Source organism: Heptranchias perlo, chromosome 2 (genome assembly GCF_035084215.1).
Source record: "Heptranchias perlo isolate sHepPer1 chromosome 2, sHepPer1.hap1, whole genome shotgun sequence".
NCBI lineage: Eukaryota > Metazoa > Chordata > Chondrichthyes > Hexanchiformes > Hexanchidae > Heptranchias > Heptranchias perlo.
The window spans coordinates 99,932,074-99,946,191 of NC_090326.1; the positions used below are offsets into that span (position 1 = coordinate 99,932,074).

Here is a 14,118-nt window from a genome sequence, read left to right on the forward strand (position 1 = left end):
CCGCACCTAGGTCAGTTGGTGAGTATCATGAGGAAATACCCTCCACTTGTAGCATGTGTACAATAGAACAGGAGCAATTAATTGGTATTTGTGTCAATAGAAATTCTGTGCCATCACAGAGCCAAGCCTGGCACCAATGACAACAAGCACCAACTCTGAAATTTCTAAACCCACAGCAAATGAGCTACCTGGCGTTGATGGGTTAGTTGCAAAAAGAACTAGAGGCTTGTGTGTCCCCTGCGGAACACCAATTGGCTATACAGCCATTCAACAGAACTACTCCCCTATCTAGTGCATTTAGCAGTAGCACACATCAACAAGCAAGAGAGAGAATTTCACAACTCTCCAGGGGTCAACATGGCAGCAAAATACATTAGATATTTAAATCACTAGCAATGCACAACTAAATAAAACAAATTCACTTTTTAAAATAGAGTAGAAAATAAACTCAGTTATCCAAATGCCAAACTAATTGACCGGCTCCTATCATGTCCCATTTGGGTGCCTGAAAGATGCCTGTGGCTCAACAGTTGACGGCAGTGGTGATCGTCACAATCGTCTGTAGGGAATTGAGTACGATTAACTATCCTTTCATGTCTTCATGAGTCAGCGAACACTTCAGTCGTAACCTTTCTGTTGAGCTCCAGCCTCCTTATGCCCTGCTCCTCTACGATGTCCAGGCAGGTGACTGTGTTGCTGGACTGCCAAGACTGGGCTAATACCTGCTACAACTTGCATGTCTCTTATGGTCTCTGCACTCCAGCTGACCCTTCCTTTCTCCTCCACTGTGATATACAAATGGCTACTACATCCATATTCTCAGATATAAAACTCCTATGCTCTATTTATTTGTCTCCTGTTGCGATGATCCATCAAAATTTTCCCCCTTATTAATTGCAGGTATGAGTTGAAGTAAAATAATCACTTTTCACCTTGACTGTAGTTCAGAATGCTACACAAGTTCATCGTTAATGGCTTTTAATAAGATTTAATAAGCAAAAATTAGACCTTTTTTCCTCAGATCTGTGCTAAACACGCACCAATTAGCATTTTCTCCAGACATTACTTTATATGGAATTTTTCACCAAAATTAGCAGAGGGAGGGAATTCAGGTCCACATTTTTTATTTTTGCAAGAGATGAGAAACATCGAAAAGATATGCAAAATTTCCAATGGTTCTAAATTTTGGTTTACGGTATGTACAAAGATATTTTATACAACTAAATATTAATATCACAATTCATACAATTTCCAACATTTATAAATATTCCAAAAAGATTATGCACTATTTTCAAATAGGTAAACAATATCAGCATTTATTGACATCAATGTTTTCTCCATTTCACAGCTAAAATGCTTTAACACAACATAATAATGTCCATACTTTTCTTTCAAAGAACTGGTTTAGCTGTTTCACTACTTGTTGAACAGTACTGCATAACATTTCAGAAAAACAAGCCCTACATAACTCTTACAATACACAAGCTCTTATATAATATGGAAATCAGCCTGCTGAACACTCCAACATACATGGGATCTTAACAAGATCATTGCACATTGTTGTGTCCAATAGCCTGCCTCAAGACCCGAAATATACTTTGTACAAACTAAAAATCTCAATGTGGCAACTGCTTTCTAAAAGGAAAGAGTGCAAAAAGCTGATTTGTTTTTGTTTCTCCTAAGAGTAATGACTCTTGATGCAGTATTTGTTTCACAGGTGCCAGCAAACCTCCATTACTTTGCACAAATATCCATTCTTCATCTATGAGCCTTGTTAACGGTGAGTCAGCAGACTGTGGAGAGCATTATAATCAAACCCAACTGTGGAGAGCATCACAATCAAACCCAGCCTTTCCGTCACCAGATGTCCACATGCACAATTTCCAGTCGAGTCACATGATAGTGATCAAAATTGGAACCCTGGAATATTCCCCCCCCTTCTCTGACACACAGGCAGAGACCAACTGTAACACCCCAACTGCTGAAACTATTTAACACAGCACAGACCAAGACGCGAACCAAAGATCTTCTGCTCTGTATGGCTTACTACTACGGTGAACAATACGTTTACTCCTTATGCAATCAGCAATCTCAATACTTGCATAAATAAAAAAATTTGGCCTACCCATTTCACTCATCCAATAAAGGAAACTATGAAAGTATGAGGTGCGAGTTGGCTAGGACAGATTGGGGAACTTTACTAAAAGGGATGACGGTGGATAGGCAATGGCTAATATTTAAAGAACGTGTGCAGGAATTACAACAATTATTCATTCCTGTCTGGTGCAAAAATAAAACAGGAAAGGTGGCTCAACCGAGGCTTACAAAAGAAATTAGGGATAGTATTAGATCCAAAGAGGAGACATATAAAATTGCCAGAAAAAGCAGCAAGCCTGAGGATTGGGAGCAGTTCAGAATTCAGCAAAGGAGAACAAAGAGATTGATTAAGAGGGGAAAATAGAGTATGAGAGTAAACTAGCAGGGAACATAAAAACTGACTGTAAAAACTTCTTTAAATATGTCAAGAGAAAAAGATTGGTGAAGACAAATGTAGGTTCCTTACAGTCAGAAATGGGGGAAATTATATTGGGGAACAAAGAAATGGCAGAACAATTAAACACATACTTTGGTTCTGTCTTCACAAAGGAGGACACAAATAACCTCCCAGAAATGTTAGGGAGGAACTGAAGGAAATCAGTATTAGTAAAAACATAATGCTAGGGAAATAATGGGCTAAAGGCTGACAAATCCCCAGGGCATGATAATCTACATCCCAGAGTACTAAAGAAAGTGGCCCTGGAAATAGTGGATGTATTGGTGGTCATCTTCCAAAATTCTAGACTCGAACAGTTCCTACAGATTGGAGGGTAGCAAATGTAACCCCACTATTTAAAAAAGGAGGGAGAAAAAACAGGGAATTACAGACCAGTTAGCCTTACATCAGTAGTGGGGAAAATGCTACAGTCTATTATAAAGGAGGTGATAACAGAACACTTGGAGGGCATTAACGGGATTGGACAAAGTCAGCATGGGTTTATGAAAGGGAAATCATGCTTAACAAATCTACTGGAGTTTTTTGAGGAGGTAACTAGTAGAATAGATAGGGGAGAACCAGTGGATGTGGTGTATTTGGATTTTCAGAAGGCTTTTGATAAGGTCCCACACAAGAGGTTAGTGTGCAAAATTAAAACACATGGGATTGGGGGGGGTGGAATATACTGGCATGGATTGAAAATTGGTTGACAGATAGGAAACAGGGAGTAGGAATAAACGGGTCTTTTTCCAGGTGGCAGGCAGTGACTAGTGGGGTACCGCAGGGATCAGTGCTTGGGCCCCAGCTATTCACAATATATATCAATGATTTGGATGAGGGAAGTGAATGTAACATTTCCAAGTTTGCAGACGACACAAAGCTGGGGTGGAATGTGAGCTGTGAGGAGGATGCAAAGAGGCTCCAATATGATTTAGACAAGTTGGGTGAGTGGGCAAGAACATGGCAGGTGCAGTATAATGTGGATAAATGTGAGGTTATCCACTTTAGTTGTAAAAACGGAAAGACAGATTATTATCGGAATGGTGATAGATTGGGAAAAGGGGAGGTGCAACGAGACCTGGTTGTCCTTGTACACCAATCGCTGAAAGCGAGCATTCAGGTGCAGCAGTTAGGAAGGCGAATGGTATGTTGGCCTTCATTGCAAGAGGATTTGAGTACAGGAGAAGGGATGTCTTACTGCAGTTATACAGGGCCTTGGTGAGACCACATCTGGAGTGTTGTGTGCAGTTTTGGTCTCCTTATCCGAGGAAGGATGTCCTTGCCATAGAGGGAGTGCAACGAAGGTTTACCAGACTGATTCCTGGGATGGCAGGACTGACTTATGAGGAGAGATTGGGTCGACTAGGTCTATATTCACTAGAGTTTAGAAGAATGAGAGGTGATCGCATCGAAACATATAAAATTCTAACAGGACTAGACAGACTAGATGCAGGGAGAATGTCCCCGATGGCTGGGGAGTCCATAACAAGGGGTCATAGTCTCAGGATACGGGGTATGCCATTTAGAACTGAGATGAGGAGAAATTTCTTCACTCAGAGGGTGGTGAAGCTGTGGAATTCTCTACCACAGAAGGCGGTGGAGGCCAAGTCATTAGATGTATTCAAGAAGGAGATAGATATATTTCTTAACGTTAAAGGGATCAAGGGATATGGGAAAAAGCGGGAACAGGGTACTGAGTTAGACGATCAGCCATGATCATTTTGAATGGCAGAGCAGGCCCAAAGGGCCGAATGGCCTACTCTTGCCCCTATTTTCTATGATTCTAAAAAAAAACATATTCCATGCTGCCATCAAGTATTTTCTTAATAGCCCTACATCTCACTGTCCTAAGAGGAGATAGCAATTTCTCAGGGCTTACAATAACTGTAATAATTATTCAAAACAAAGACTAAACCACATCAGATTTGACAAAGTTTTACTCAGAGCATTTTTTCCCTTTTCCGTAGATGCTGCCTGACCTGCTGATAGTTGACATTTTCCCTGTTCATTTTGTTTTGCAAAAGCATAATTGAAATCACAATGCAAGAAAATAAAATCAAAATTATTAACATAGCTGAGTCACTAGCTTCTTACTCCGAAATTAAATTTTACTTAATAATGCTCACAACCTGCAAAATCCTTAATTGATCTCCTAACGCCAAATTTGCATTAGAAGAAATTAGTAAAATAAAATGTGAGTGAAATGCACTGCAATCTAAGTATAGAAGATTGTGCAGATTATTTTGTATGGGTTTGGCTTGAGCATTCCTCTTGACCTTCAAAGGGTTTAAAGGACACCTTTTAACAGACATTGTCTTGCTCAGAGAAGTGAGCAATTGATAATTGCAGAGAACGACCCAAGCTAAATTACCAATAGTAAAGATCTAACTGTATTCAACTTGCAGTCCACCGTCGTGCTGGTTATTACTGAGAACAAATGCCAGACATCAATGCCTTGAAGTATTGTATCACTTTGATGTGGTGCCTGCTCCAAATTATTTACCTCTGTCTCACTGTGGATCCACCACCAGCAGCCCGGGGTGCCACAGCTTTACTGGGCGATCGGCTAGAGGCACCGACATTTGTTGCACTTGCAGCAGGTCCAGGCTGAAAAGGGCAAAATGAGATATTAGCACAAAGGGAATAAAAGGCTCTTTCAATACATTATATGCACTAAACATCTACAGAGATCCAAAGTATGAAGCACAACCTACCAATACAGTAGATCAAAATGCACAAGTCCAAAGTATTATCAAGTGGGGCAGATCATTTTGTTTCCAAGAAGCACATTGAATTTGAGCCATATATTACAAACAGGACATGATATCTGTACAGGAGTTGTGAATAAAAGAGTTTCTTGATCTTGGGCCTTAAAGGAAAACAGCAGACTACAAAATGCTGTGGTACAGAGGGAGCTGGGTGTCCTCATACACGAATCTTTGGACTTCTTTACCTCAAAAAGCTGCGGAGGCTGAGTCATTGAATACATTCAAGGCTGAGTTAGACAAATTTTTGATCAGCAAGGGAGTCAAAGGATATGGGGAAAAGGCGGGATCAGCCATGATCTCATTAAATGGCGGAGTAGGCTCGAGGGGCCGAATGGCCTACTCCTGCTCCTATCTCTTATGGTCTTATAGAGTGAAGAGAAATGGAGTAATTACCATAAAGTACATTGATCCGTTCTTCACCACAACACCCAAACCCACTGAGTTAGTTGAAGGGATGACTGTGAACTCAGGAGATAGCATGATACTTAAATAAGAGTGTTTAGCTGGTATCAAGTTGCACGCATAGAACACATCCACCAGCTGCCAGTATTCTTTTTCACATGTAGACAAATTAGGCAGGTTTTATTTTAACACACTCCATCACTATTTGAAAAAAGAAATCCCAATTTGGTTTGCAAAAAGATCAACTACATGCTAATTATTAACATGGAACAGACATGCAAGGATCACATCTAATGGATTACTTTTGAAGCAGAGTCACTATGTCAGCCAATTTCCCACAAACAACAAATCATAGAATCATAGAAGTTACAACATGGAAACAGGCCCTTCGGCCCAACATGTCCATGTCGCCCAGTTTATACCACTAAGCTAGTCCCAATTGCCTGCACTTGGCCCATATCCCTCTATACCCATCTTACCCATGTAAGCTGTTTATAGTGGTGTTGACAGAGTAAGGAATGTTGGCCATGATGCTGGAAGAACTCCCCGTTCTTCTTCAAATAGTACTGTGGGATCTTCGAGCAAGCAGACAGGGTCTCAGCTTAATGTTTGATCTGAAAGATGGCATGTTCAATAATGTAGCACTCCCTCAGTACTGCACTGAAGTGTTAGTCTAGATTATGTGCTCAAAGCTATAATGGAGTTGGAATCCTCAATGCTACAAACTGAGTCAAGATGACTAACTTCAAATGTCTCTCCACCATATTCTTTCAAGGAAATCTTCTAATTCGTTATTTAGCAAACTGGGGAATCTATCACATGCAAGTTATGGAGCATATAACATGATTCATAGAGTTTTCTCCCTCTCACAAATCTGTCTCTCTCCCTATCAGGCCTTTTATTTCCATAACTCTAAGGTGAAGATAATATCAGAATTTCACTGCACAATCAAATCATTACAAATAAAACTATTTGTTTAATACAAAATTCTGGGAACGAAAATAACCACAACCACACACACAGTTGCACTTGTACCAATAAATCATACTATAATGTTTCATGTATTGTAGATCCTTTTCACTGTTAATCTTTATTTGAATAATCCTCACACTTTAGAATATGCAGTGCTGAAAACAAATATAACTTATTTAAAGCCATCTGGGTTTTGATTATTGCTGACGTGGCTTTACTGCAACCCAGAAATCTTCTGCTGAGTTCCAACAAAACAAATTGAAATGCTAGCTAGAATATGCACGTTTAGCTCATACTTAGCAAAAAGGGGGGTTGAATCATTTCCTCCTAGAAGATACACAACAAAGTTGAAATATTGAATTTGCGGCGGTCAGACACTGAAGGCCTTGATGCGGCTGCCAGGTCTCCACTGATTTGTCCCAATCTCTAAATTGCCAGCCGGCCTCGCTCTCCCCTCCACAGAACTCTGACCCATTGAGAGAACGTGGCCCTGGAGGGCTCAGCGCTCTCGAACGCCGCGAGACAATGGTTACCATGTTGACGCTTCGGTCCGCTCGAGCTCTAGTTCTCCACGTCCGCCGATCTCCAGCCGGAAGGAACGAGCGGCTGATGACGAGCCCTAATGAGGCCACGACATAAAACTCAGGACCCCTCCGAGAGCAGTGGCGCCGTTATGCCGCCTGACAAAAAAAATCAAGAACAAAATACGAAAAATAAATGAATAAACATCAAACATTGCAACAAAAAAAAAATCCATACCGGTTATATATTTTTTTTAACTCGTTCGCTTACATTTACCTTATCATTCACAGGTTGGAGGGTTTTTTTTTTGCATTGAGGCTCCGCCGAGGGCAGCCTGAGCGGACGGCGGTGACGGGTTGGAGCGGGGCCTCCGGTGACTGTCGAGCCCGCCCCTCCCGGACCCGGTTAATATCGAGCCCGGCCTGAGCGGAGCCCGGCCCCCCCGGACCCGGTTAATATCGAGCCCGGCCTGAGCGGAGCCCGGCCCCCCGGACCCGGTTAATATCGAGCCCGGCCCCCCCCCGGCCCCGGTTAATATCGAGCCCGGCCTGAGCGGAGCCCGGCCCCCCCCGGACCCGGTTAATATCGAGCCCGGCCTGAGCGGAGCCCGGCCCCCCCGGACCCGGTTAATATCGAGCCCGGCCTGAGCGGAGCCCGGCCCCCCCCGGACCCGGTTAATATCGAGCCCGGCCCCCCGGACCCGGTTAATATCGAGCCCGGCCTGAGCTGAGCCCGGCCCCGGTTAATATCGAGCCCGGCCTGAGCGGAGCCCGGCCATGGTGAACGTGGTGTTCCTACACCCGGACCTGGGGATCGGGGGCGCCGAGCGGCTGGTGGTGGACGCGGCGCTGGCGCTGCGCAGGCGCGGTTGCGGGGTGCAGATCTGGACGGCCCACCACGACCCCGAGCGCTGCTTCTCCGAGAGCCGGGCCGGGCCGGGCGGCCTCCGGGTGGTGTGCGTCGGAGACTGGCTCCCCCGCAGCCTGCTGGGCCGCTGCCACGCCCTGTGCGCTTACGTGCGGATGCTGTTCGTGGCCTGGTACCTGATCTTCCTCAGCGGCGTCGAGTTCGAGGTGGTTTTCTGCGACCAGGTCTCGGCCTGCATCCCCCTGCTCAAACTGTGCCGGAGGGCCAAGAGGGTCCTCTTCTACTGTCACTTCCCCGACCAGCTGCTCACCCGCAGGCTCACGCCCCTCAAGAGGCTGTACCGGCTCCCCCTCGACTGGCTGGAGGAGTACACGACCGGCCTGGCCGACCTGGTCGTGGTCAACAGCAAGTTCACGGCCGGCGTCTTCCAGCGGACCTTCAAGTCCCTGTCCCACCTGGAGCCCGACGTCCTTTACCCGTCTCTGAACTTCGCCGCCTTTGACGCCGAGCCCACGGCCGTCGCGGACCCGGTCCCGCCCGGGAAGGAGTTCGTCTTCCTTTCCATCAACCGCTTCGAGAGGAAGAAGAACTTGCGGCTGGCGCTGGAGGCTCTGCACGGCCTCCGCGGCCGCTTGACCGGCGCCGACTGGGAGAAGGTCCACCTGGTCATGGCTGGAGGCTACGACCGGAGGGTCCCGGAGAACGTCGAGCACTACGAGGAGCTGCGGGAGATGGCGGGCGAGCTGCACCTGTCCGACAGTGTGACTTTCGTCAGGTCCTTCTCGGACCAGGAGAAGATTTCCCTTCTCCGCCGGAGCACCTGCGTCTTGTACACGCCGAGCAACGAGCACTTCGGCATCGTCCCCCTGGAGGCCATGTACACCCGTTGTCCGGTCATAGCAGTGAATTCAGGCGGACCTCTCGAGTCAGTGATCGACCGAGTCACCGGGTTTCTTGCACAGCCGTCGCCGAACTGTTTCGCTGCAGCCATGGAAGAATTTGTCAGGACTCCCGATTTACGGGCAAAAATGGGCGAAGCCGGAAGAAATCGAGTCCTTAAAACGTTTTCGACAGATGCCTTTGCAGAACAGTTATATCAATATGTATGCAAATTAACACAATGAAAATGACTACAGTGTAAAATAACAACAGGAATGTTAAAAATGCAGATTTTTTTTTTGTACTGCACGGTAAAAATCTGTCGTAGTTCTAAATCTGTCGTAGTTCTTTTGTTTTCTATATTTGCAAATATAAAGATTGGAGGATGTACACGTAAATTACTGTCTTGCATGGAAGGAGAGTTTGGGGCCCTGGATAGTGTTGTGGGACGAAGTGAATGAACAGGTGTAGCATTTCTTGCAGTTGCAAGGGTAAGTGCCGAGCGAAGGACATCTGGAAGTTAGAACGAGGAAGAATGAACCAGGATATCACACAGGGAATGGTCCCTCTGGAGTGGAGTGGAGAGGGGAAGGGAAGGGAAGATGTGCTTGTTGGTTAGATCAAGTAAGTTGCAAAATTGGTGGAAAATTATCTGGCAACTTGAAAAATTCTTCATACAAACATTTAAGATTTCAATACAAATAGCGAACAAGAAATTTTCCTCGGTGTTTTGTAAGCTAAAGAATTCCATAGATACGCTGCAGTGTGATATTTTTGTCAGCATTTCTCTTGAAATGTGTCAACTATACTGTTACACAAAACGTACCATTACTACAAAGCATAGGAGCAATCTCAAGTGCTTCAATTCTTACTTAAGCTACATTTTCACTCTTACAATCCTGAACTCACTTTAAAAAAATAATATGGATTCAACCAGATGCCACTGTTTACTTTGGCTGATTTAGAAGTATGCCTGTTGACAATTCTTCCAACTTTAATGAATTTATACAGGAATAAGTTGGGTTGGTGCCAGACTATAGCAAAGTCTTTCTTTGCTGCCAGCTCTTCCTTAACCCAGCAGAAGTGCTATTATTATTTTCCACTCAATTAAGCTTTGTGGCTTATTCAATTATGTTATTTGACACTATTACACTTATCTCATCTAAGTTCTTATGTTTGTTGAGTTGACTGTCTCCCAGCTATTCTAGTTGAACACCCTTGACCTACCTTTGCCTTTATTGTTGTCAGTCAAGCACAAACTGTTAATTTTAAAGATTCATTTGCATTGCATGGTGGGTGCCATAGTTCTGTTGCTGTATTTATGCAAGGCTGCCTAAAGGAGCAATAAAAATCCCCAGAATGTTGGATATGTGGAACCTCCCAACAAAATATAACTTCTACTGCAATATTGACCTCATTACAATCATTATTTTTCCCACTTCCCATGTAACAGAAACTGATCCCTTTCCTTAATCACTCCAAGGTAATATGTGTCAGCCCTGATACTACACTTGTGTATGTTCACACTCTAACCATATTTACTCTAAAAACCCACTACCTTCTTCAGCTTTGATACATGACCATTGTGGATAAACCTTTCTTGTAACTTTGTTGTTTGTGTTTTACTCATTTGAAGATATCACTAAAGTCAACAACAGCTTTTTACTTTGTAAAACAAGACTTCAATGTAGACTGTTACTTCTAGCATCTGTTATCCCATACTAGTGTGTTCCTACAGATCATCTATTGTATGATGCATTTCTTATCATTGTCTTCATGGAACATTAGCTTGATAACCTCTTAAAGCTTCCATTTCTCTGTGGAATGACAAATTTAATTCATGATTTATTTTCATAGTTTCAGATGCATTCAGTACCACACCTTTGTGATTCCTCCCTTTCTCAATCATAAGACCTAAGATATTCTTTTGTTTTCCAGTGCAAAACTCTAACTCTGAAGGCTCTAAGGTTTGGAAATTTCACCGTTAGTAGATCTGTGAAATCAGTGTTTAAAGCTTAAATGAGATTTGTTGAAAATTAAAATTTTAAAACAATATCGTGGATGGGATTCTCATTATGCAACTCTCTAATAGTATGTTATAAATAGAATGCCCTCATGCCAATGGTAATCTCTAAAAGGAATGAGGCCAAATTCTGTATCCATGTTTAATTTGATGAGTTTGAGCTCTAATGGGTCACAAATAAATCCACAGATGTGTTGATTTTATTTGTTCTGGTGCATAAATAATGCTGCAGTCCTCAAGAAGTTAAGCTTCAATATTTTATTAGGCTTCGCAATAGGATTATATCAATTTAAAATTAAAATCAACATGAAACTATCTCCTCTTGTAAACTTACCTCAGAGAATTAAACAGGGTGAAACCTGATTTCTAACTGAGATCAGTCTAACATCCCAGCCATTGACAGCAATTTGTGCAAGGCTCTTGACTCGGTAATGTGAAAATTCGAAGAAATCTTCCTGGATTTTAGACCATAAGAGATAGGAGCAGGAGTAGGCCATTCGGCCCCTCGAGCCTACTCCGCTATTTAATGAGATCATGGCTGATCTGATTTTTACCTCAACTCCACTTTCCTGCCCTTCCCCAAATCCTTTGACTCCCTTGCTGATCAAAAATTTGTCTAACTCAGCCTTGAATGTATTCAATGACTCAGCCTCCACAACTTTTTGGGGTAAAGAATTCCAAAGATTCACGACCCTCTGGGAGAAGAAATTCCTCCTCATTTCCGTCATAAACGGGCGGCCCCTTATTCTGAGACTATGCCCCCAAGCTTTAGATTCCCCCATGAGGGGTAACATCCTCTCAGCATCTACCCTATCGAGTCCTCTCAGAATCTTGTATGTTTCAATAAGATCTCCTCTCATTCTTCTAAACTCCAATGAGTATGGACCCAACCTGTTCAATCTTTCCTCATAAGACACCTCTTCCATACCCGGAATCAACCTAGTGAACCTTCTCTGAACTGCCTCCAATGCAAGTATGTCCACCAGAACTGTACACAGTACTCCAGGTGTGGTCTCACCAGCACCCTGTACAGTTGTAGCATGACTTCCCTGCTTTTATACTCCATCCCCCTAGAAATAAAGGCCAATATTCCGTTTGCCTTCCGGGTTACCTGCTGCACCTGTATGTTGACTTTTTGTGTTTCATGTACGAGGAGACTCAGATCCCTCTGTACCGCAGCATTTTGTAGTATTTCTCCATTCAAATAATATTTTGCTTTTTTATTTTTCCTCCCAAAGTGGATGACTTCACATTTTCCCACATTATATTCCATCTGCCAAATTTTTGCCCATTTGCTTAACCTGTCAATATCCCTTTGCAGACACTTTGTGTCCTCATCGCAACTTGCTTTTCCACCCATCTTTGTATCATCAGCAAATTTGGCCACAAGACACTCTGTTCCTTCATCCAACTCATTGATATATATTGTAAATAGTTGAGGCCCTAGCACTGATTCCTGCGGCACCCAACTAGTTACAGATTGCCACTTTGAAAATGACCCTTTTATCCCGACCCTTTGTTTTCTGTTAGTTAGCCAATCCTCTATCCATGCCAGTATATTACCCCCAACACCATGAGCTCTTGTGCAGTAATCTTTTATGTGGCACCTTATCGAATGCCTTTTGGAAATCCAAATATACTGCATCCATTGGTTCCCTTTTATCCACCCTGCCTGTTACTTCCTCAAAGAACGCTAATAAATTTGTCAGACATGATTTCCCCTTCATAAAACCATGTTGACTCTCTTTGATTGTATTATGAGTCTCCAAATATCCTGCTACTACTTCCTTAATAATGGATTCTAGCATTTTCCCAATGACAGATGTTAGGCTAACTGGTCTATAGTTACCTGCTTTCTGTCTTGCTTGCTTTCTGTCTCACTCTCTTCTTGAATAGGGGTTTTACGTTTGCGGTTTTCCAATCTGCTGGGACCTTCCCAGAATCTAGTGAATTCTGGAAGATTACAACCAATGCATCCACTATCTCTGTAGCCACTTCCTTTGAGACCATCGGATGCAAGCCAACAGGTCCAGGGGACTTGTCAGCCTTTAGACCCATTAGTTTACCTAGTACTTTTTCTCTAGTGATAGTGATTGTTTAGTTCCTCCCTCCCCTTTGCCCCTTGATTTTCTACTATTATTGGTATGTTATTAGTGTCTTCTACTGTGAAGACAGATACAACATATCTGTTCAATTCCTCTGCTATTTCCTTGTTTTCCATTATTATTTCCCCAGTCTCATCTTCTAAGGGCCCAATGTTTACTTTAGCTACCCGCTTCCTTTTTATATACTTGCTTTTACTGTCAGTTTTTGTATTTCTTGCTCGTTTACTCTCATAATTTATTTTCTCCCTCTTTATTACTCTTTTAGTCATCCTTTGCTGGTTCTTAAAGTTTTCCCAATCTTCAGGCTTACCAGTAATCTTTGCCATGTTGTACGCTTTTTCTTTAACCTGATTTTGAGAAAAATTTTACCTTCTTAATTAAGGGTATGCACCCTCAGCTTTTTCCTTGATAAATATCTCACCTGGATTCTGAACCTTTGCCATTGAAAGGGCAGAAAAGTGGGCTGTTTACAAAACTCTCCACCACTGTGCACCTTGACTGGCTACCAGGAAGCATGCAATAGCAACCTCGTGAGGCACTCACATCCTATTTGCCCTTTCCTGCAGGGAGGCACTGCAGTCTTCGATTGGCACTCCCCACTCATTATAGCACAGAATAGAAACTGAGTTGAATGAGGGAATCAAACTGAATTCTCCCATTCCCTGGCACTGAGCATTAATCCTCTAAATGCACCTGCTTACAAACATTTCTGACAGGCATTTTTGGAATATCGTAGAACTAAAGAAGAACCTTAGAACCATAGAAATTTATAACGCAAAAAGAAGCCATTTGGCTCATCGTGTACATGCCGACTCTTCGCTAAAGAAATCCAAAACTAATCCCACCACCCTATTCTCTTCTCATAGCCCTGTATTTTCCTCTGTTTCAAATATTTATCCAATCTTCCATTAAACGATACTATCGTCTCTGCCTCATCCACTCTGTGGACAAACATTCCAACAACCTCTGTGTATAGAAATTTCTCCTAACCTCTTATTAGTAACAATTTTAAATTGCTGACCTGTCATCACTGACTCCCCAACCATA

The 14,118-nt window shown here is 43.0% G+C and overlaps 2 protein-coding genes across 2 annotated transcripts in view; one reads left to right on the forward strand and one right to left on the reverse strand.

Moving 5' to 3' along the window:
• sec61b (SEC61 translocon subunit beta) overlaps positions 1 to 7,336 on the reverse strand; it is a 32,418-nt gene extending 25,082 nt beyond the window's left edge. The window contains exons 1-2 of the mRNA XM_068005042.1: positions 7,209 to 7,336; positions 5,037 to 5,140 (exon numbers count right to left, since the gene is read on the reverse strand). Of these exons, the coding sequence (XP_067861143.1) occupies positions 5,037 to 5,140; positions 7,209 to 7,211 (107 nt within the window). The 5' untranslated portion in view covers positions 7,212 to 7,336. The remainder of the gene's footprint in view (positions 1 to 5,036; positions 5,141 to 7,208) is intronic.
• Positions 7,337 to 7,543: 207 nt separating this feature from the next.
• On the forward strand, positions 7,544 to 10,996 carry alg2 (ALG2 alpha-1,3/1,6-mannosyltransferase). The gene has a single exon (XM_068005029.1). The coding sequence runs from the start codon at positions 7,974 to 7,976 to the stop codon at positions 9,186 to 9,188; it is 1,215 nt and encodes a 404-aa protein (XP_067861130.1). The 5' UTR covers positions 7,544 to 7,973; the 3' UTR covers positions 9,189 to 10,996.
• Positions 10,997 to 14,118: the final 3,122 nt, after the last annotated feature.

What these genes read in the sequence shown, in the direction of transcription:
- alg2 (XM_068005029.1), top strand. Translation starts at nt 7,974, where the DNA reads ATGGTGAACGTGGTGTTCCTACACCCGGACCTGGGGATCGGGGGCGCC.